The following is a 21,027-nucleotide window of genomic DNA, read 5'->3' on the forward strand; positions in this document are numbered from 1 at the left end:
TACTTTTGAATGAGTCCTCTCTCTATACCCGTCTTAATATTAAACTTTACCATGCAGTGATCACTGGATGCCAGATGATCACCCATTGTAACATCAGAAATAGAGAATGACACGGTGACAAAATTCATCACCGTTCCCGTCCCCGCGGATAACCGCGGGAAATAATCCCATGTCATTTTCTAGTGTCTATTTCAACCTCAGTCCTTCTACACCAGCATTCTTCAAAGCAAAGATGGTTTCCCGCAGTTATCCGCGGGGACGGGGACAGTGATGAATTTTGTCACCGTGTCATTCTCTAATCAGAAATACTTTCCCCGTTTGTAAGCACTAAGTCTAGTATGACCCCCATCCCGCGTGAAACATGGATGCTCACCCTCCTGCCATCCACCATAAAGAGGACAGTCCTGATGTAAGAGAGTAGGGTCAAAATATGTAAATAAGGCTTCCTACAAGAGATCTCATGAGATAGGATGCATGACCTACTTGTCTAGGAATAGAGTTGGGATTGTACAAGAAATCAGAATTATTTGTGTTCCTTTTGGACTGGAGTTGTGCATCCCCAGGTTTAAAGTACTATACTACATATGCCTCCTTTCAAAAGATTTTTAATCAACTTAAAACAATTAGGTTCTTCATATACCTGTCCAAGCAGAGCTAATCCTGGTAACTGTTTCAACTGAGAAAGAACATCTTGGATGGTATTGTGTGACCAAACAAAATCTTCATCATCTTCTGCTTCGAATGGTACTCTTTAGCAAGAATAAAGAAGTTATTTCAAAAAGAAAAACAAATTCAAATTCATATAGCTCTTCATTAAAAGAATTCAACGATATTTTAGTTCCTAGACAATAAAAATTTCTGAAAGCCGACCTGGGAAGTTAAATGTAACACATGAGAGCCAACTTGATGACTTGAGGCAGTCTTATAAGGTGCCCTATGAGAGACTCAGATTCAGTTTTCAAGTCCAACTTCTGTCCTTGGGCAGGTTAGTTAGGGTTATGGATATTATGGAGGCAGCAATAGCAACTTGTAAGGGAAGAAAGGGGCAATCTCATTTACCACTGGTATCTAAGCCATACCAGCCAGACTGTCCATATACTTACAATTTTGAGGGAACTAGAGTCTGTTACCCCTGATAAAAAGCTATCATTGCTTTGGTTGGGCTAGACCAGAGGTAGGCAATTCCGGTCCTCAAGAGCCGGAGCCAGGTAAGGTTTTCAGGATATCCGCAATGAATATGTATGAGATGGATTTGCATGCACTGCCTCCTTGAGATGCAAATCTATCTCATGCATATTTATTGTGGATATCCTGAAAACCTGCCCTGGCTCCGGCTCTCGAGGACCGGAATTGCCTACCCCTGAGCTAGACCAGTGGTAAGCAATTCTTGTCCTCGAGAGGCAGGACAGGTTTTCAGGATATGCACAATGAATATATATATGAGATGGATATGCATGCACTGCCTCCTTGAGATGCAAATCTATCTCATGCATATTTATTGTTGATATCCTAAAACCTAACCTACCTGTGGCTCTTGAGAACTGGAATTGACTACCCCTGGGCTAGACAGAAGTGGGAAGAGATTTTAAAAGTGAAGGAAACCCCAAATATCTGTGTCATCCTAAAATCAAATGAAAGAGTCATATTTTTTAAAAACAAAAATCCTCAAATACAACCGCCCCCCCCCCCCCCCCAACAAAACAAAATCTTCTTTCTGGCTATACAGTTTCTCAGAGTTTCCTTTTCCAATGACTAATTATAGTTATTTATACCACTGATTTGCAACCCTGTCCTAGGGGACCCCAGCCAGTTGAGTTTTCAGGATATCCCTAATGAATAAAGTGCCCCTGTAATAAATGGTACACTAGGCAGACAAAAAAAAATTAAATTATGAATAGCGCAACATTTAAAGCAACTTGAGAAGGGGCAAAGAGAACACACCATTAGTGTTACATTGGAGGCAGGAAGGTCACAACATAGATGAATTGAAGATTATTGTGTTAATTAAGGTCGATCTATACTGAGGTAGAAACCCATCTACTATATTATTGAATAAGGAACAACATTTAATATATCAAAGGAACACAATAGAACCGATTGGATTGAATAAGGAGGTAGAGTGAAATGCAATTCAGACATAATGAAACCACTAATTAGATAAGTGAAGGTGAATACTGGAAGTAGCGAAGAGGACAGATATAATTAGTAGCTGTGTGGGCATTTTTATCAATGATCTTTCCAGAATATGGATTTTCTATTGTGATTGTCTGTCGACATGTAATATAAGAAGAAGTTAAGGTATGACATTTTATAATTTGAAATATGAATTGTAATGATTAAATTTTGAGAGATAAATAGTGTTTGAAAATTTGGTATTTTAGATGGTCAGTCAACTTGGAACAGCCCTTAATCTAGCCAGCTCCTGAGGACGCCGAGAGGCGAAACAACAGCTGGTGTTGAGCTGAACTAATAACAGTAGTAAGAAGAACCATAACATACTAAGGATTACAACTGTCATGGATCGTTATATATGCTGAACAGTTAGGATACAACAGTATCACAATACAAACTGTTGACAACCTTTATTGACTTTTTTAATGGGAAACAAGGGAATATAGTTATATGAACTAAGAAAGAGAAATCACAATATAGGGGTGTTCATGACATGTAATATTTTTCTTGTATAAGGTATTTAAAAGTAATTGTCTGTTATATTATTGAATGTAATATATTTAAAATAAAACATTAGTAAGTTCATTTATGATGTTAATGAATATGCATGAGACATATTTGCATGCCTGTTTCCTCCATTATATGCAAATCTCTCTATGCATATTCATTAGGGATATCCTGAAAACCTGACTGGCTGGGGTTCCCCTAGGACAGGATTAAGAGGCACTGATTTAGACAATTTCTGTAATTAGTGTTCACCTCTTGTCTGATTTTTTATGAGACTTACCCCCTCTTTTATGAAACTGCGATAGCAGTTTCTAGTGCGGTGAGCCACAATGAATGGCCCGCGCTGCTCCTGATGCTCATAGGAACTCAATGAGTGTCAGGAGCCGCGCGGGCCATTCATTGCGGCTCACCGCGCTAGAAACTGCTATCACAGTTTCATAAAAGGAGGCCTTAGTGTTTGAAATATAATAGTTTATGATCAAGAAAAACATAGTGCTTTTCTAGTTTGACATCACTCCAGAACAGGTAGAGGAATGTCTATATAGTACTATTTGAAGCTGCAATACATCCAAACCCACAGACCTCTCTCCCAGTGGTAAAACTGGTAACTAAGGGGTCCTTTTACTAAGCTGAAGTAACAAGTGGCCTTAGTGCACCCTCTTTGAAAAAAAATAAAATAAAATTAGCGTACGGTAAGCATGCACTGTTTTGGCACTTACGACAGATGCATTACTAACGCAGATTTGTAAAAGGATCCTTAATTGCAACATAAACAGATCTGAGCATTTTCTTACCTGCTAGCAGCTTTGTTGGCCAGTTGCTTTAATTTTGAAGAAACTAGTTGCAGTCTCTGCAGGATGCTCTCCAGGCCCTGGTTGCTGTCAGTTACAGCATCCCCCCCATTTAACTGAGAGATATTAGTAGATTGTTTTGTTTCTGCTTCATCTGTCTTCTTCTGGAAAACCCGGTTTCTTGTTTGGTCATTGGATGAATCACAAATGGTCTGTAAGAATACATATTAAACAATCTAATGCCTCATAAATACCTCAAAAATTTAAAATACGAGAAAACAATTAAATTAAGGACAGTTTTGGAATGAATTGTATATCTAAATCTACATATACGTTTGTGTGAAAGTTTACTACCACAAAGTGTACTTTTAATAAGTGACTTCATAAAAGCACATTTGACATGAAAAACAGCACAATGCCTGAATTATGGCATGTATGAGCTTTTACAGGACTTTTGTGCTATTTTCCACATGAAGTGCTCTTTTGTGAAGTCACATCACTCTGTAGTACATATAGCTCTAAACCAGAGGATTATTCCAAACCTAATCTGAATATTAAGACATGTATGTATGTTTGATTGTGAGCTGCTTAGGCTTGTAAGCAGATAGTAAATATTTTAAATAAATGCCTGAGATTTTGTTAAAGCAGAGGTAAAGAATGGAACAGAATTTAGCTTGAAGTACAACTGATGAAGTTATAATTGGGAATCTATTTTTAAAATAGGAAGAACAGAGATTTTTTGAGACCCACCTCATTTAAATCATGGTGTGTTCCTCCAACTTGTTTATTTTCTCTCTCTTGTTCTTTATTTTGGAGATCTTGGATTTTTTCTTCTAACAATTTCCTCTCTTGTTGTAATTTCTTGATCTGCCAGATTTTTTCTTCCAGCTGGCACCGCAACTCTTCCGCTTCTGACTCCAGCTGCTGCACTTTTCTGTTGGCTAGACTGTTGGCTTCTTGCTCTGCCTGCAGAATTCGTCTTTGAATCTTCTGGTCTTCTTCCAATCTTTGCCTCATTTGCACACATTCTAGTTTACACTTCTCAGTTTCACTGACTAGCTCTACAATACGATTATGTTTCTCATCTAATTGGCTCTGTAGATCTTTAAGCAATTCCTCCTGTGGTTTCTGCTTCTCCTCTTTCCCACTTCTTTCACAGATTTGAAGCTGTACACGCAGCTCCTTCTCTCTTTCCAATGCACTGGCAAGTTCAACAGCTCGATCCTTCTGTGCCTCTAGAAGGACCTGAAATTCTGAATTTTGTCTTTGCTCTTGTGAAAGCTGGGTTTCATATAAACTTTTTTGGGACTCAATCTTCTGCTGCAATTCATTTACCACTTGCTTCTCTTGTTCCCAAAACTTATTTAACTGTATATTCTTTAAATTATGATCTTCAACAGAAAGTTTCAGATCCTATTATAAAGGAAAAAAAATATGGTGGTCAATATTTCTGCAGGAACACATTTATGCTACAAACTTTTGCCACTGATACCGAAATAAAGAACAACAATATAATCTTCCTATGATTAATGTAATAGTCCAAAAACCTGAATATTATTAAACATATATTTCTCTAGTGTATTTTACTAACCAAGGCTACAGCATAATTATTTTAGTACAAAGGTAATATTGTGATCACTAAATCATACTGTATACCACCATGATCTGTTTGTCAGTCCAGGCAGTATAGAAAGATTAGGTTCTTACTTCAATAATCTTCTTATCTATGTGCATAGTAGTCCTGAACAGTAGGGTCTTGTCCCTTAACCCACAAACTGTTGTAGAAGGATGTCATATATCTTTCAATTACCTCAGTTTGTTCAAAAGCAGTGAAGAACCACTGATAAAAGGAGATATAAAGAGAAGCAGGGGTACAGGGTATCTCCCCAATATTCAACTTCTGTTCTGGTCTGTAACCATAACAAACAAGCTAATAAAAGTCAAAACAGCAATAGTGTGCAACCAGCACTAATATTCTTGGAGCTCATAGCTACTCACATGCCTAGATATCAGGCACCTGTTATCATTCCCCCCTTTTTCATATTTAGCACAGTTCACTGGCCGAAGAATTCTCCAGTCTCAACTCACAATCTGACTAAGACAGAAAACAGGCTCAAATTAATGACAGCGTAGTCTTCAGGACTACTATGCATATATACAAGAAAGAAGATTATCAGGATAAGAACCTAATTTTTCTTTCTAGTGCAATATGTAGGGACGTACCAAAGCAGTCATCTGAATCAAGGGTGAGATCCCCAAGCCTGCCTTCAACACAGAAGATCCAAATGTGACATCTTTCCTGGCTGCTACGTCCACTCTATAAAACTTGGTAAAGGTTCATAAGGTGGACCATGTAGCTGTTCTACAAATCTTTTCTGATGAGACTTCGCCCATGAAGCCACCACACTTCTAGTGGAATATGCTCTCACAGGTATCGGCAGCTGTTTACCACAGCCAGTTTACGCTGAGGAAATTGCCAGTTTGATCCATCTGGATATAGTGGGCTTAGGCACTGTATTACTGTGATTGGCCTGACTGATGAGCACAAAAAGGTGATCTGAGACCTGAAAATCATTCAACTCCAGATAATGGAGAAGAACTCTACAAACATCTAGTAATTTCAGCTCTCCATCCATTTTTTTTGACCCCGTGGTATGAAATGCAGGTAATCAGACTTCCTGATTGACATGGAAAGCCAAAACCACTTTGGGTAAAAAGGACAGGACCATACTCATGGAAAGTCCTGCTTCTGTTATCTTGAGGAATGGCTCCTTGCATGAGAGAGCCTGTAAGGTCCAGCAGGGAAGCCTCCTTCAAAGGTTCAAAAGGTGTCTTGCTGAGGCCTCTTGAGGACCAGATTGAGGATGGAAAGGACGATCTCACTGAAAGATGCAACCTGAGGGCTCCCTTTAAGAATTGTGTCACATCTGGATAAGAATCAAGAAAAACTTTGTTCCCTCGAGCTCTGAAGAATAAGAGGGCGGCAACTTGGCAGCTTCAATGAACCAACCACAAGGCCCTGCTCCAAGCCTGCCTGCAAGAATGTGAGAACATCTGGTATTGGAGCTTTCATGGGCTCAACACAAGAGCTAAAATGTTTTTCAGGCCTTGGCATAGGACACAACCGTCAAAGGCTTTCTAGCTCTCAGGAAAGTGGCTATGACCACCTCTGAGTAACCTTTCCTAACTAGGGCTGCCTGCTCAAGAGCCATGCTGTAAGCCCATAGTGTTCCAGATTTTCTATGGGAACTGGACCCTGCGTCAAGAGATCAGTGTGGACTGGTAAATGTAGATTCTCTTCCCACTACAAACAAACAAGATCTGTGCCTACCACCTATTTCAGGAAAAATGCCTTCAGTCAAAGATTTGACTACGGATGTCGCAAAGGGGGCAATTTTTATTGCCAAAAGTCGTAGGGTATTAGTATTACAAGGATCATGTATTGACCTTGTAGGTGTTATTTTTGCAATGACATTACATACTTCACTCTCATCCACCTCCCGAAACAGTTCCCACGACTGCTCTCCATGTACAGAAACACATGCAGTTTATAGAGTAGTGCCAATTATGTACATAAGATAATTTGCAAATTAGACATCAATTGGAATTAAGTTCCAATAACCACTGAATATTGGAGTTATTTGGCACTATTTTGTAGTTACACATGTAACTACACTTAGTTGCTATTTAGAAACTTATGAGTGAAAAATCTATATCGCGTAATCTCAAGAGGGTATGGACATGGGAGGGACATGGGCAGGTCAAGGATGTGTCCAACGTGCAGTCACTATGGTTCTAAAATACTGTACGTTATGTGTGCAACTGTAACATTTAGTTGTGGTCAATTACACCAGCCATTGACACAGAGTAAGCAGCTGTGCTTAAATGTTGGCAACCTTTTCAAAATTACCCCGTGTGTGTCAAATGATTGAATCTAAAATCAATGGGTTTAACAATCATGAATGTCATAATGTAACACATTGCATAAATAACTGTACTTTTAAAGCTGGAGGAAAATAAGGTGAAACTACAACAGCTCATTTAAACAGTTTACATATGTAAAACGTTTCCGGTTTTTGTGCTTACTGAATTTCTTTACGTGTCTAGTTCTTTAAATATTCTCTATAAAACTCCTACAACTTGTAGTCTTCTCTTAATCCATTGACTAACATGAACTTCATTATAAAATACAATTTAAAAAATTCCAAACAAGATTATCTGCATCACTTATCTGTTATAAATGGAATAGATCTGACAGAGCAATTTAAATGTGCAGTAACAATCACTAGAAAGACAAAAACAAGATACCTCAAGCTCTTCTCTTCCTCTCTCTTCCAAACGCTCCATTTTAGCTTTTTCCTTCTCCAAAGCCCACTGTAATTCTCGCATTTTCTTCTGTTCATTTGCTAATGTATCATTTAACCTTTCCAGTTCAGTTGCCTTCTCTGCCACCTCCAGCCTAACAGAAAAAAATATAGCCAGTCTGAATTATGCAAAACTGTACAGACTGATGCTTCACTTTCAGCAACTGTATTTATACTTATTTCTTAAATTCACTGCATTATTCCTAGGGTGACATTATACATACAAACCTTTGGCTCAGTTAATCACTTTGAGAGATTCAGGGGTTTCCCTCACTGAAGCCACAGTTACACCCCTGGCCAGCAGGGGGTGTTGGACAAATCTGGCCGAACTACCTGTCTCAGAATACACTGAGCTTTGCAGCTCAGCGCTGAAACCCATTAAGGAAGTAATACAGTCCTACTGAGTCAGAGGGGTGGGACTCAGGCAGGGAGAAAGATATATGCCTAGCTCAGATTTATTCGAGAGGTCCCTGAGAGAGGAGGTCTCCGAGGAAGAGATTTCCCTGAGCAGAGAAGACTCAGAGGTGAAATATTTTCCTAGCCTTGGGTTGCTACAGAGTCTGGAAAAGAATGAGAGAGAGACTGTCAAGGTGAGACAGTTGCTGACTGAGTGGCTAAAGTAAGCCACCTTCTACTGAATAAACTGTATTGAACGGTGTTTTGGAAATGACAAAGACTGAATACCATAATAGTTGGACTTAGTAAAACACATAATAATAATTAAGAGACACCCTCCTCCCTTTTATGAAGCCACGTTAGGCTTTTTTATCACCGGCTATGGTGGTAAAAACTCCGATGCTGATAGAATTCTTAAGAGCATCAGAGTTTTTACCGTTGCAGCTGGTGATAAAAAAAGCCTAACGCAACTTCATAAAAGTGTGTGTATGTGTGTGCTTAGCCTGTTGGAATACTGATATCTTTATTGAGCTAAAACTTATTTTGAAATCCTGAGTCTGAAATAACAAGGCTCAGGGGCTGAGAAGAAATAAAAGGCTTTCCTTACACCTTCCAAAATGGTTTGTGTGTGTTTGTGTGAGTGGGCATAGGGTCCAGAAAACCTGGACTGGACTCTGCCACAATCACATATTTTATAATATTTTCCTTCTGAGAAGTTCTGAGAGAAGAGGATGTTTCTCTGGGTAAGTGAAAACTTTGCTCTGTGCTTTGTTGACGTAAAGATTGAGGATAAAGATAAAAGTGTATGTTTACTGCTAAATACAGTTTGAATAAAAAATAGTTATAGATGAGCTTTCTGTCAGAGATAAACACTTGTCATAGCCTACTGATAGCCTCTAGAAGCCAAAGCAGGGCCTAGTTCGGTGATCATAATATCTAATATTTGGACTGAAATCACAAAGGAAATCTACTGTAGTGGCATTTAATTTTCAAAAGGGTAACTATGAGAAAAATGGTTAAAAAGTAGCTAAAAAGGTCAGCCCAAAAAAAGTTAGGACTTTAAATCACCACGGACATTGTTTAAAAATACCATCTTGGAAGTCCAGATCAGATATATTCCACATTTTAAAAAAGTGAAAGAAAAAGCAAATGAAAGCCAGCATGGTTAAAAGGTGAAGTAAAAGAGGGTATTGGAGCCAAAAGAACATCCTTCAAAGAATGGAAAAAGGATCTGAATGAAGAAAATAAGAAGCAACATAAGCACTGGCAAGTTAGATGCAAAGCACTGATAAAGAAGGCTAAAAGAGAATATGAGGAGAAACGTGTCAGAGGCAAAACTCACATTAATAGTAACAACTTTTTCAGGTACATCAGAAGAAGAAAGCCTGTGAGGGAATCCATGAGCCTATTAGATTATAAAGGCATAAAAAGGACATTGAGGGAGGACAAGGCCATAGTGGAGAAACTGAGTTAATTCTTTGCTTCTGTCTATACCGAAGGACCGGTAAGAGATTTACCTGAAGAAAAGACTCATTATAGTTATTCAGGTAGTCACTCTAGTTGTGGATCCTATTACATATGCCATCTTACCTTAATGGTAGATCTGATTGTGAATCCTTGAATAAGAGGACTTATCATTTAAAAGATCATACAATTTATTTCCCCGCAGAGAGCTCATCTTGCTGGTTTTGCAGCACATGCTTGCTGTCCCAAGTGTTCCTTGAGCCCTGCTACTCTGGGGCACATGTTTTGGGCGTGTCCGTTGATATAGCCTTTTTGGCTGGAGGTGTGGGCTTTCCTGTTCTCCTGCTTCGCTGCCTGCATGCACCCCTGCTCTTGCCCTTTTTTATGATAGTGATGCCCTTCCGCTTTGCTCGGTAGCTCAGAGGTTGTTGATCTCTAAGGCTCTCCTTTTGGCTAAGAGGATCATTTTGGTCTTTTGGCGGTTGCAGCAAGCTCCTTCTTTATCCCAGTGGCATGGGTCACTTTTTGATTTAGCTCTGCTGGAACGCAGAGCAGCAGGGACACAGGATGAGAGCCTTTGGATCAAATTTCAAGACGTTTGGGAAGGGTACTGACTCTTCCACATGGGGAGCGGAGTCTATTGTTGACCTGTCTGTTATGCTCTCCTTCAGGGACCTGGAGGTTTACCTCCCCTTAGTGGGGATTTGCTCTTGTGGGTCTTTTTCTGTCTTCTTTTATATTGAGCTTTCTTTATGGTTCTATTCTTAGCTGCTATTTACCACACTGGTCTGGGGGTGGGATGGGTTGGGTGGGTTGGGGGAGTTAGGATTTTTTGCTTTTGCCTTTGTTCTATGCTTCTGGTGTTGGTGGGGGAGGGGTGTGGAGGGTAATTGTAAAATCCTCTATTGGGCATGTACCGATCTATTACCATCTGCTTTTTTCTGTTTTGTGGGGTTTGTGTCTGCTGTCTGCTTCGTGTGGACGGGCGGTTGCCCTTGTTTAGCAGATCTGTTTATGTATTTTTGCTCTTTCTCTTGTACTTGTGTAATGCTGGTTTTGCTCAATAAAGAAATATTATATTTAAAAAAAAAAAAGATCATACAAACTGTGACAGTGACCATATTGTTTATTTTATTCAATGCCCTTATATGAAATGGTATGTGGGTAAATTTTAAAATACACATGTCTGAACATAAATCTTGTCTTAAATTGGTAGAACTTTTATTTTTCTACTTGTGCAGTGGTTGTGTGAATATTATAGAGTAAAGTGGGACATACTTTATAGAATACAACGTAAAAAAGAAGAAAGAAAAAACAGAATGAAAAGAAATGAATAAAAAAGAGAGAATAAAAGCACAAGAAAATAGATTTACTGGATGTTCTACAGCATTGAGGAGGTTTTTATGACTCATTAAAGTGAAAGTGGGTCAGGAATGTTTTTTGTTCCAAAGTCCTATCTCTCTGTGAGCTCTTTTCCTCCTCTTAGTGTTAACTGTTACAACTGTATCAAGTGGATGCAATTAAATACTATTTAACAGCCTTGCAATTTTTGGGTTATTTTGTGTATGAAAAACTGTTTTCAAGGGTGATGATTCATACACAAGGGTGATGATTCAAGAAATCTCTATGAACCTGGAAGATGTACTGAGCCAAACTGACAAGTTAAAGAGTGATAAATCACTTGGTCAGGCTGGTATACACCCCAGGGTACTGAAAGAACCCAAACATGAAACTGTTGATCTGCTGTTAGCGATCTTTAACCTATCATTAAAATCATTCATAGTACCTGAAGACTGGAGGGTGGCCAATATAACGCCGATTTTTAAAAAGGGGTGATCCAGGAAATTATAGACTAGTACACCTGACCTCAGTTTCAGGCAAGATAATGGAAACTACATGATAAAAAATAAAATTACAGAACATGTAGATAAATATGGCTTTAGTATGATTGTGCCAAGCTGTGATGTGCAGGACTTATGGTTGCTGGCCTTTATTGAACGGACTCCGGCTGTTCTTTCGTCTTTCTAGTATTGTTTCCCTGCTCCTGACGAAGATTCCGAAACGGGGCTTTGTCGAGTGGAGATAGAGTGACGATGTGAACTTGATGGGATTCAGCTAAGCTTAACTTTCACTTTATCTGTTTTTTGGCACTGTTATGAACTGTATTTTTCACTTTTATGATTATTTTGATTGTGTTTTGTTTTTGATTCTCTTCAGGGGGGGTTTAAAAACCCCTCCTAGTCTTTTTGCTCCCGTTTTGAATTCACATTCAGGGTTTATCATTTCTATTTAAATTTCAACAAATTTATGAGGAACATTATGATGTATGGGGCGGTGTTCATTTAGACCAGGGATCTCAAAGTCCCTCCTTGAGGGCCACAATCCAGTCGGGTTTTCAGGATTTCCCCAATGAATATGCATTGAAAGCAGTGCATGCACATAGATCTCATGCATATTCATTGGGGAAATCCTGAAAACTTGACTGGATTGTGGCTCTCAAGGAGGGACTTTGAGACCCCTGATTTAGACCATTTAGGTCTGGTGCTGGTCATCTATGGACACTTGCCCGGGGCCTAAGAAAGATAGTACACGAAGGGTTGATTGAGCCCGTACTGAGGTTCCTTAATATTTATTTCAAATGCACCCTCCTACCAAACCTTCAGGAAATCAATTAAAACCTATCTCTTTGATAAATTTCTCTGACTCCCTCCCTGCCTTGTATCCCGGCCTTGTATCTCTGATATGCCTCCGGATATACCTGGCTTCTCTCGACTTGCTAAGCTAATCTGAATGTCTTGTATGTAACATCGCTGTCTGTATACAGTCTCTTCCTCTGTAAATCGCTCTGAACTGTTGTGGTACTGCGGTATACAAAAATAAAGTTATTATTGTTATTATGTATTCCTAGACGGGTGTGGATTTGTAACAGGCAGCTCAAAGCTATTTGCCAATTTTTTTGATATATTGTGTTTTTTTATTGGCAAAGGTTTTTTTTTGTTGTTTTTTTGTAGCCTTAATGCATCAGAGTCAGCATGGGTTCTGCCAAGTGAAATTTTTGCTTCACCAATTTACGTCATTTCTATGAAGGTATGAATAAACATGTGGATAAAGGTGAGCTGGTTGACTTAGTGTATCTAGACTTTCAGGAAGTTTCAACAAAGTTCCTCATGAGAGGCTCCTGAGAAAATTAAAGAATCATGGGATAGGAGGCAATGTTCTCTTGTGGATTAGGGATTGATTATTGGATAGAAAACAGTAGAGTGCAGCAGGGATCTGTAATGGGAATTTAACATATTTATAAATGATCTAGAATTTGGACCGACAAGTGAGGTGAGTAAATTTGCAGAAGATAATAACTCTTCAAAGTTGTTAAAACACATGCAGACTGTGAAAAAATGAAAGACCTTAGAAAATTGGAAGACTGGGCATCCAGGTGGCAGAGGAAATTTAATGTGGACAAATGCAAAATGATGCATATTGGGAAGAATAATCCAAATCACAGTTACCAGATGCTAGGGTCCACCTTGGAGGTCAGCGCCCAAGAAAAAGATCATAGACAATATGCTGAAACCTTCTTCCCAATGTATGGCGGAGGACATAAAAGCAAAGAGGATGCTAAGAATTATTAGGAAAGGGTTGGTAAATAAAACTGAGAATATTATAATGCCTCTATATTGCTCCATGATCCGATCTCATCTTGAGTACTGCGTTCAATTCTGGTTGCTATATCTCACAAAAGATACAGTGATATTAGAAAAGGGATGCATAGTCCCTCCTGTTGGAAGGCCCATCTCTCCAAAATGGTGGGCCTTCCCCTTCCTGGTGCATCCTGGGATGCACTGGGAGAGGCATAAGGCCCTGCTTGGCCCTAGCCCTAATTGCAAGGTCACTAGGAGGAGGGGTCTTAGGTGTCTGGGCCAATCAGGACCTCAGGCCCTCCAAGTGCATCCCAGGATGCACCTGGAAGGGGAAGGCCTGTCAGTTTTGAAGAGGTGGGCCTGCCGGCAAGAGGGACTAAGCATCCCTTTTGCCAGCCTTCTTAACATATGTGGGTATGGGGGGAGGGGGGCCACACTAGACCACCAGGGTGGAAAAACATCCCTCCTACCGATCTTCTTCATGGCGTTTGGGGAGGTGGCATCGGTGGAGGGCCACTAAACCACCAGGCTTGTTTTAGGGTTCTGTAGAAGAGGAGGGAATCGGGGACCATTCATTTTTGGTGGTGAGTCTGAGCTAATTTATTTTCTTATCAGTGTCTGAGTCACTCAGGCACCGGCAGGAAAGTAAAGATACGATAGCTCAAACCCCGCAGGTAAATATCGGCCCCGATGCCGCGTAAATGGAGGGGCATTCCTTTTTGAGAATCACAAGGAGAGGTCATTTTAATAATAATGATCTTGCTGTACTACCATTTTAATATTAATGACCTCATTGTACTACATTTGCATTGTACAATTGGAGGCTGCTAGAAAAGACGGAAAAGACCATGGTGAGCCATTTTGAGAATTGGGAGGTAAAATACGTGCATTTAACAATGGTTAGCGCCATCGTTAAATGCATGATGACTTTAGAGAATCTGGTCCTGAGAGAAGAGGTGGCAAGGCTGAGAAGCACTCATGACAATGAGAAATACATTTTTAGAGCCTGCAGAATCAACATCCTAACTTCATTTTCCCTCATACTGAAGAACTGGCACGCAGCCCTGGAAGTGAAGTAGGCAAGAACATCCTTAAAGTTCAAAGCTGCCAAAGTTACTGCATCAGTGGCTACTTGGAAGTGAAGGGTGATGGTGGCTGCTGATTCCCTCTGAGGTAGTGCAGAAATGTTTTCACAGAAAGTTGCACTTGTTCTGAGGCAGAAGAAATTATGCATACGTACTCTATGTGGGTTCCAGCATATTTAGCAACTCTACCTCTGCTCAACCCAAATGATGCCCTTGGGGACACCTATACATGTATTTTATCAATCCATTTTCTGCTTTATACATGAATAATTCTGTATAAAATCCTCTCCCCCCATTTGTGCAAACTCAAGCAAAATTCTAATTCTGCATCTGCAATTTTGTAAACATCTTACTATGACATTAAACTTGTCTTAAAAGCAATGGGAAAATAAAATCACATAAATCTTCTATTTACAAGGATAAATATAATCAAAACTATAATATACAAGTCATGACTAAGAATTTAAAATGGCTAATACTTGTTGAAAAATGTTTTATAAAGTAGACAGACACATTTCAGTTCAGTTAACCAGGAAAGAAGCTATGTGACGCTCATGCAAGGCGCTTGTCATTTTTCAGAAGACAGACCGACCATACCTGAGTGTGTCTACTTCTTTGAAATGCTTGTGCTGTGCTTTAAGTGTAGTTCCAAGTTCCAGCTTGGTTTGGGCTAGCTCATTCTTCAGTTCTGCAACAAGCATCTTTTCAGAATTCAGCTGGTCCTGAAGCTCAGCTGCTCTTTTCTTTACACTGTTCAGATCCACTAGCACAGGTGACAGTTCCTGCAGCATACTATGTGCTGGTTGCTCTGGAAAAATGATAATACTTTTAAAGTGTGGAAAATCATAATTTAATTCTGCCATTTTAAATTCACACCTTTTTCTGATCCAGCATCTTTCCTCTTCTGTGTTCTCACTCAACTGGAAGTGGCCTTTACTGGGGTTATGGAATTATCAGCTTTAATCTAATGCTACCCAGGATTCTAGCTCTTTCATACCTAGCACAATCCGGTCATCACAACAATCATTTTGTATTAGAAGCCAAAGACTGTGATTCTGGAACACATGTACTTGCGTCCTGTGTTGTAAGAATGGAAACTCTTCCCCCAGGAAATGTGAACACTGTCTCTATAGAATCCTTAGCACTAGAAAGCATAAGAGCTGAAGCTAGGTTCTGGAATCAAACCCAGATCTCACAAGAGACAATAGACTGAGCAGCCACTGAGTCAACAAGCCATTATCTCTTAAACAAAAATGCTCCGAAAATCAGCAAAGCTGAAATGTTCATTAAAACACAGTGTTTTACAATGCAATCTAAATTTGAGAGGACAATCATGATGTCCCCCGATTTGGGAGCTTACTACCAATAGTGTAAGAAATAGAATGGATATGTGTGCATCTCTCTTTATATAGAGAAAGACCTTGAAATCCTTAGAACACAAATCTTCCTCATTTAGATGGTCATTTACTAATTGTTAGTACACACTATTTTTGGCAGGGCGCATTTTATTCCTATGGGCCTGGTGGTCGATAACATGCATTAAAGTGTTGCCATGTGCTAACCATTAGGAAATGATCCTCTCAGAGGGAGAATAAATAAAGCCCATGATAAACATCTTCAACTGTGTTTCAAATCTGTTGAAAGCGCTAGATCTATAATAGATTAGAATCCTTCAATCTTTTTGTAGACAGGAAATATCGGGAATAAAATCCCTGCCCCTTTCTGTAGCGGAACAAATCTGACCCCTCTACCCTGTAAGGAAGAGGAAATTTTCAACCCAAGAAACATTTATTTTCCTCTAAATAAATGTCCTTAGCCCACTGTGAAAACCTAGAGAAAAACATGGGGACAAAGTTTGTCCCCATCCTCGCCTGGTCTCTGCAGGCTGTCCCCATCCTTGTCCCATCTTTGCACGCTCCTTCTCCAGCCCCACTGTATTACAAATTGTTTACATATTGTCACAAGGTGGGTAGTGCAAGTAAGCCTGAGACCCATATTCCTACAGATAGGGGCGAACCGGTAACCTGTATTCCTTGCCAAGATGTCCCCAATGCTCTAGGAGTTTATAAAAGGGGAAAGGGGAAGAACAATAGTAAGAAACAGCTGATAGGCAGAAAAAAAATCCCCTGATTCAAACTGAGACTTGCGTGGAAGTTTCCCAGGGGAGAGAAAAGAGAGGCACACATTTTCCCAAGGTAATTAGCAGCTGTAAGAAACACACACCTGACACGTCCCTTAGGAGAGAGAAAGTTTACCAGAAGGTTCCCTTTCCCATATTGAGAGGGGAACATGAAAACCTGGGAAGGAGCTTCTGGGGAAGGGAAGCTAAGAGGAGCACCAGTTCCTCAGAGGTGGAAATACCAGATGCTGAGACAGAAATGGAATGGATAAACTTGAAGGTGTTTCCCTGCTGAGACAGAAATGGAATGGATAAGCAGTCCTCCAGCCAACCAGCCAAGGAAGCTATGGATATTCTTTTGGGAGCAGGTCAGAAAAGATAAAACAGAGTTGAAGTTATTAACCTAGCCATGAGAACTAGCTTTGTTTCTCTTTTGTTCTGAGAATTGTCTGTTTGTCCCCACCATGCCTCAAACCCCATGGGTGAAAGGGTATAATAACTTGTGGGAGGGAAGTAATCTGGGTTTATTACTCACCCCTCTTCCCCACCTAGGCACTGTTCAGCCTACAGCGCCCTGGGTCTTTAGAGAAAGGCTGAGTGGGAAAGGAAGCTACAATAACTAAAGAGCACTGGAGAGTGCAGTGAAGAAACCTGGTTCAGGCAAGAAGCCAATTCTCCCGAGGAAGGAGACAATGGATCATGTATAATTGATAATAATAATAATAACCACTTTATTTTTCTATACCGCCAACACCCAAAAAGTTCTAGGCGGTTCACAGAATAAAGAGGACTGGACATTCTTGTGATGATACAAAGCAAACAGACAAGCAGTACAATATTTCAAATTGAAAAATACAATAAGAAACTATGACATAGTCATCAAGTAACAAATTCTTTGAACAAATAGGTCTTGACCAATTTTCTAAAGGTACAATAAGATGCAGATTGTTGATTCAGGCCATCTAACCATACTTGAACTTTACCTGCTTGATAAGCCAAAGATCGATCAAAATATTTTTTATAACGGCAATTTTTGGGATTAGGAAAAGTAAATAAATCAGCACGCCAAGTAGGCCTAGTTGAACAGTACCATTCAAATTGAGAGAGGAGATATAGCGGAGTTAATCCAAATAACAACTTATAGCAAATACAAGCAAATTTGAAAAGTACTCTTGCTTCCATTGGCAACCAGTGCAGCTGACAGTAGTAAGAGCTGACATGTTCCTGTTTTTTTAATCCGAAAATTAAACGGACCGCTGTATTTTGGATTAGCCTTAATCTTCCTAAGACGGTTTTATAAGCTCCCAAATAGATTATATTACAATAGTCAAGAATAGATAAAATTAATGCTTGAACTAGTAATCTGAAAGAAGTAGGGTCAAAGTATTTTTTTGATGGAACGCAACTTCCATAATGCAAAGAAACATTTCTTTACAAGCATATCAGTATGTTCCCCCAGGGTTAAATGGTGGTCGAGTATGACTCCTAAAATTTTAAGAGACGAGGCTATTGGATATTCTTGTCCTCTTAAACAGAGTTTTATCTGTAATTTTATTGTTGGGATTAGCCAAAAAGAATCTGGTTTTTTCAGTGTTTAATTTCAATTTAAATTCAATGGTCCATTGTTCAATCTGATTTAGGATAAAAGTAATCAGATTTTTTATTTCAGTGGTAAAAGAAATGACTGGCATCAGTATTGTGATGTCATCAGCATAAATGTAAAAGATTGCATTTAAGCTTTGTAAAAGATTGGCCAAGGAAGCAACATAGATGTTGAAGAACGTGGGTGATAATGGTGACCCCTGAGGTATCCCACAAGGGTTACTCCAAGAATTGGAGCACTGACCATTGTTAAAGATTTGATATGATCTTTTTTCCAAGAAACCCTGAAACCAGTCTCTAACTTTTCCAGAAATTCCCATAGCATCCAAACAACCCAATAGAATCTCATGGTCCACCAAGTCAAAGGTGCTACTAAGATCAAATGGAAGTATTAGTGCGCTAGTACCTTGGCTGAATAAGGAGTGAATATGATCAATCAAAGAGGCTACAATCATTTCTGTATTGAAACCTTGCCTAAAACCCGATTGGTGAAATTGTTCTAGATGTTTAACTAATTATAAATTGACCAGACCTTCCATTATTTTATAGAACAAAGGTATACTTGCAATTTGTTTTAGTAGATATAGATTCTTTATGATGTTTTATATAAGGATTAACCAAAATATGACTCAGCTCATTCGGAAATAGCCCATTTATCAAAGAATAACTAATCCATTTAAACAGATCTGCCTTAAAGGTAACTGGGGCCTTTTTCATAATTGTCAGAGAGCTCGTATCTAATAAACAGCTTGACTTGACATAATTGTTATACAGCTTAATAAATTGTTGCCAGTCTGTGATATCAAATTCATTCCAGAGCATATCAGCCCTTACACCTTCTCTCAGCCGCACAGGTTGAAAATGGGGAAGATCAATAGTAGATTGTAAAGTGGCCCTTAAGGTTCAAATTTTAGGGCTCCTTTTATGAAGCTGCGTTAGCGGCTTTATCGCACGTGACTTTTTATCGCGCGCTAACCTCTGCGCTAGCCAAAAAACTACCACCTGCTCAAGAGGAGGCGGTAGCGGCTAGCGTGGCCGGCAGTTCAGCGCGCGCTATTACGCGCATTAAACCGCTAACGCGGCTTCGTAAAAGGAGCCCTTATTGTTAAAAAATTCTGCTAATGTATCAGCAGACGGAGATTTTTCATTACTTGATTGCTTTACGGAGGCAGTACTGGTTAATGTGTTCACTAATTTAAATAGTTCTCTACTGTTTATCTTGATTGTGCCTATTTTTTGTGCATAATAATTGGAGTGTTTATCTTTAATAAGATTCTTGTAGATTTTTAAATTACATCTCCAATTTTCTTTGTCTTTCTCATTACCTGTTTTAGCCAGATCCTTTCCAATTTTCTTAATTTCTGCTTAAAACCCAATAATTCCGCATCATACTTTATATTTTCCTTTCATCCAAAACTCAGATTAGAATGGAGAATGGGGTTTTGGTGCCTAAATGAAGTGCTGGAACTGTTTAAGGCCATGCTAACAATTGATTTCTTGGGGGGAATTTTTTTTTGTATTTCTAACCTTTATTGAACTGTTGGAAGGTTTTGATGATAATTACATGCACAGCCAGCTATTTGGAAAGCAGCTGCTGGCACAATATATACCAATTGTTTGCTGATATATATATATTTATAATTATTAGTATATTTTTGTACTGCTTGCAATATTTTCTTCTAAAAAATAAGTTTTATTCATTCTCTGGCATTTTTATTCCAAAAAAAAAAAACAGTAGTAAAACTTCAGGAAATTATAAGGTGCTGTTTCCCTAGCTACAAGTCCAGGATAATTACTGCTTGTGATTGTCTGTGTATTTTGCACCTTGTACTACATTTCAATACTACCTGCAATCATATGGCTCTGATGGCAAACTTGCTGAGACAGAGAGAGAATTCCTTTCCCCAACCAATTTAGGAACAGTAAGTATAAGCCTAAGAAATTATGGGTGTCCCGTGACCATATTCAGTCTTACTCTCTGTTTTCTTGCCTGTTTATAAATACATGAAAGATACCTTGACTTTTTGTATCCACAGATTGCTTCATTTTTCCTTCTTTTTCTATGCTATTTATTTCAGAGTGAAGCGCTTGAATTTCCAATAACAAGCTTCTCCTGTCTGCACTCTGAATGTAGTCCATAGCAGCTGAACGTTCAGTATCCTATAAAGAGAAGGGAACATCATTTAAAAGTTGCAGCAAATCTTGAAAAATCAGAAGTACACAGGTAAGACACTATGGGGCTCATAATAAAAAAAAAAGTAAAAAAACCGGCCTACGTCGGTACTTGGATGATCAAAAAGACAAGTCATCCAAGTACCGATAATCAAAACTGAGGCAGGCCTACACGCCGGACGCAAGCAGGAGCCATCCGTTCGGTAAATGATTCAAGGTTTGGGAGGGGGTTTGGGTGGGGGGGGGGGTTTCCTGGTGGGGGGTAGGAGTGAACTTTCCCGGGGGGGGATGTTGTTCCGGCAACAGGGACTGGGCATCCCTCCTGCTGTGGTCTTTATGGGGATGGGGGGTGTGCGGCAGGAGGGATGGTCAACGGGGTGGTGGCAGGGAGGAATTGGGCACTCCTGCAGCGGATATTTGGGGCTGGGGCTGGCTTCGTAGGTCTCGGCAGGAGGGACTGGGCATCCCTCCTGATGGTAGTCTTCGTGCGGGGGGGATCCCTTGGTGCCATCAGTTCAGCGGTAATGCGATTCTCTAACTGGCGCCTCTAGTATGGGCGCCAGTTAGAGTGGTGGTTAGGTGGCTTAGGGTGAGTCTGTTTAGGGCACCTATGTGCAATTCTCAAAAACCACTTAGGTGGCTTCTAAGAACGGGCGCCCTACACTGAATCCAGGCCTAAATGCCCATCTTAATGGTATGACCAAAATGTGCCGCTTA

General features: G+C 39.7%; 1 protein-coding gene across 8 annotated transcripts in view; it reads right to left on the reverse strand.

Moving 5' to 3' along the window:
- The window catches only part of AKAP9 (A-kinase anchoring protein 9), a 409,648-nt gene that overhangs the window by 31,831 nt on the left and 356,790 nt on the right, over positions 1–21,027 (reverse strand). For all 8 annotated transcript variants that reach the window (XM_033931174.1, XM_033931171.1, XM_033931173.1 and 5 more), the window contains 6 exons: positions 20,154–20,298; positions 15,015–15,225; positions 7,779–7,929; positions 4,221–4,883; positions 3,474–3,682; positions 641–749 (listed from right to left, as the gene is read on the reverse strand). In XM_033931174.1, coding sequence (XP_033787065.1) covers positions 641–749; positions 3,474–3,682; positions 4,221–4,883; positions 7,779–7,929; positions 15,015–15,225; positions 20,154–20,298 — 1,488 coding nt within the window. The remainder of the gene's footprint in view (positions 1–640; positions 750–3,473; positions 3,683–4,220; positions 4,884–7,778; positions 7,930–15,014; positions 15,226–20,153; positions 20,299–21,027) is intronic.

The sequence above is a fragment of the Geotrypetes seraphini genome, chromosome 2, assembly GCF_902459505.1.
Source record: "Geotrypetes seraphini chromosome 2, aGeoSer1.1, whole genome shotgun sequence".
In the NCBI taxonomy this organism is placed as follows: Eukaryota; Metazoa; Chordata; class Amphibia; order Gymnophiona; family Dermophiidae; genus Geotrypetes; species Geotrypetes seraphini.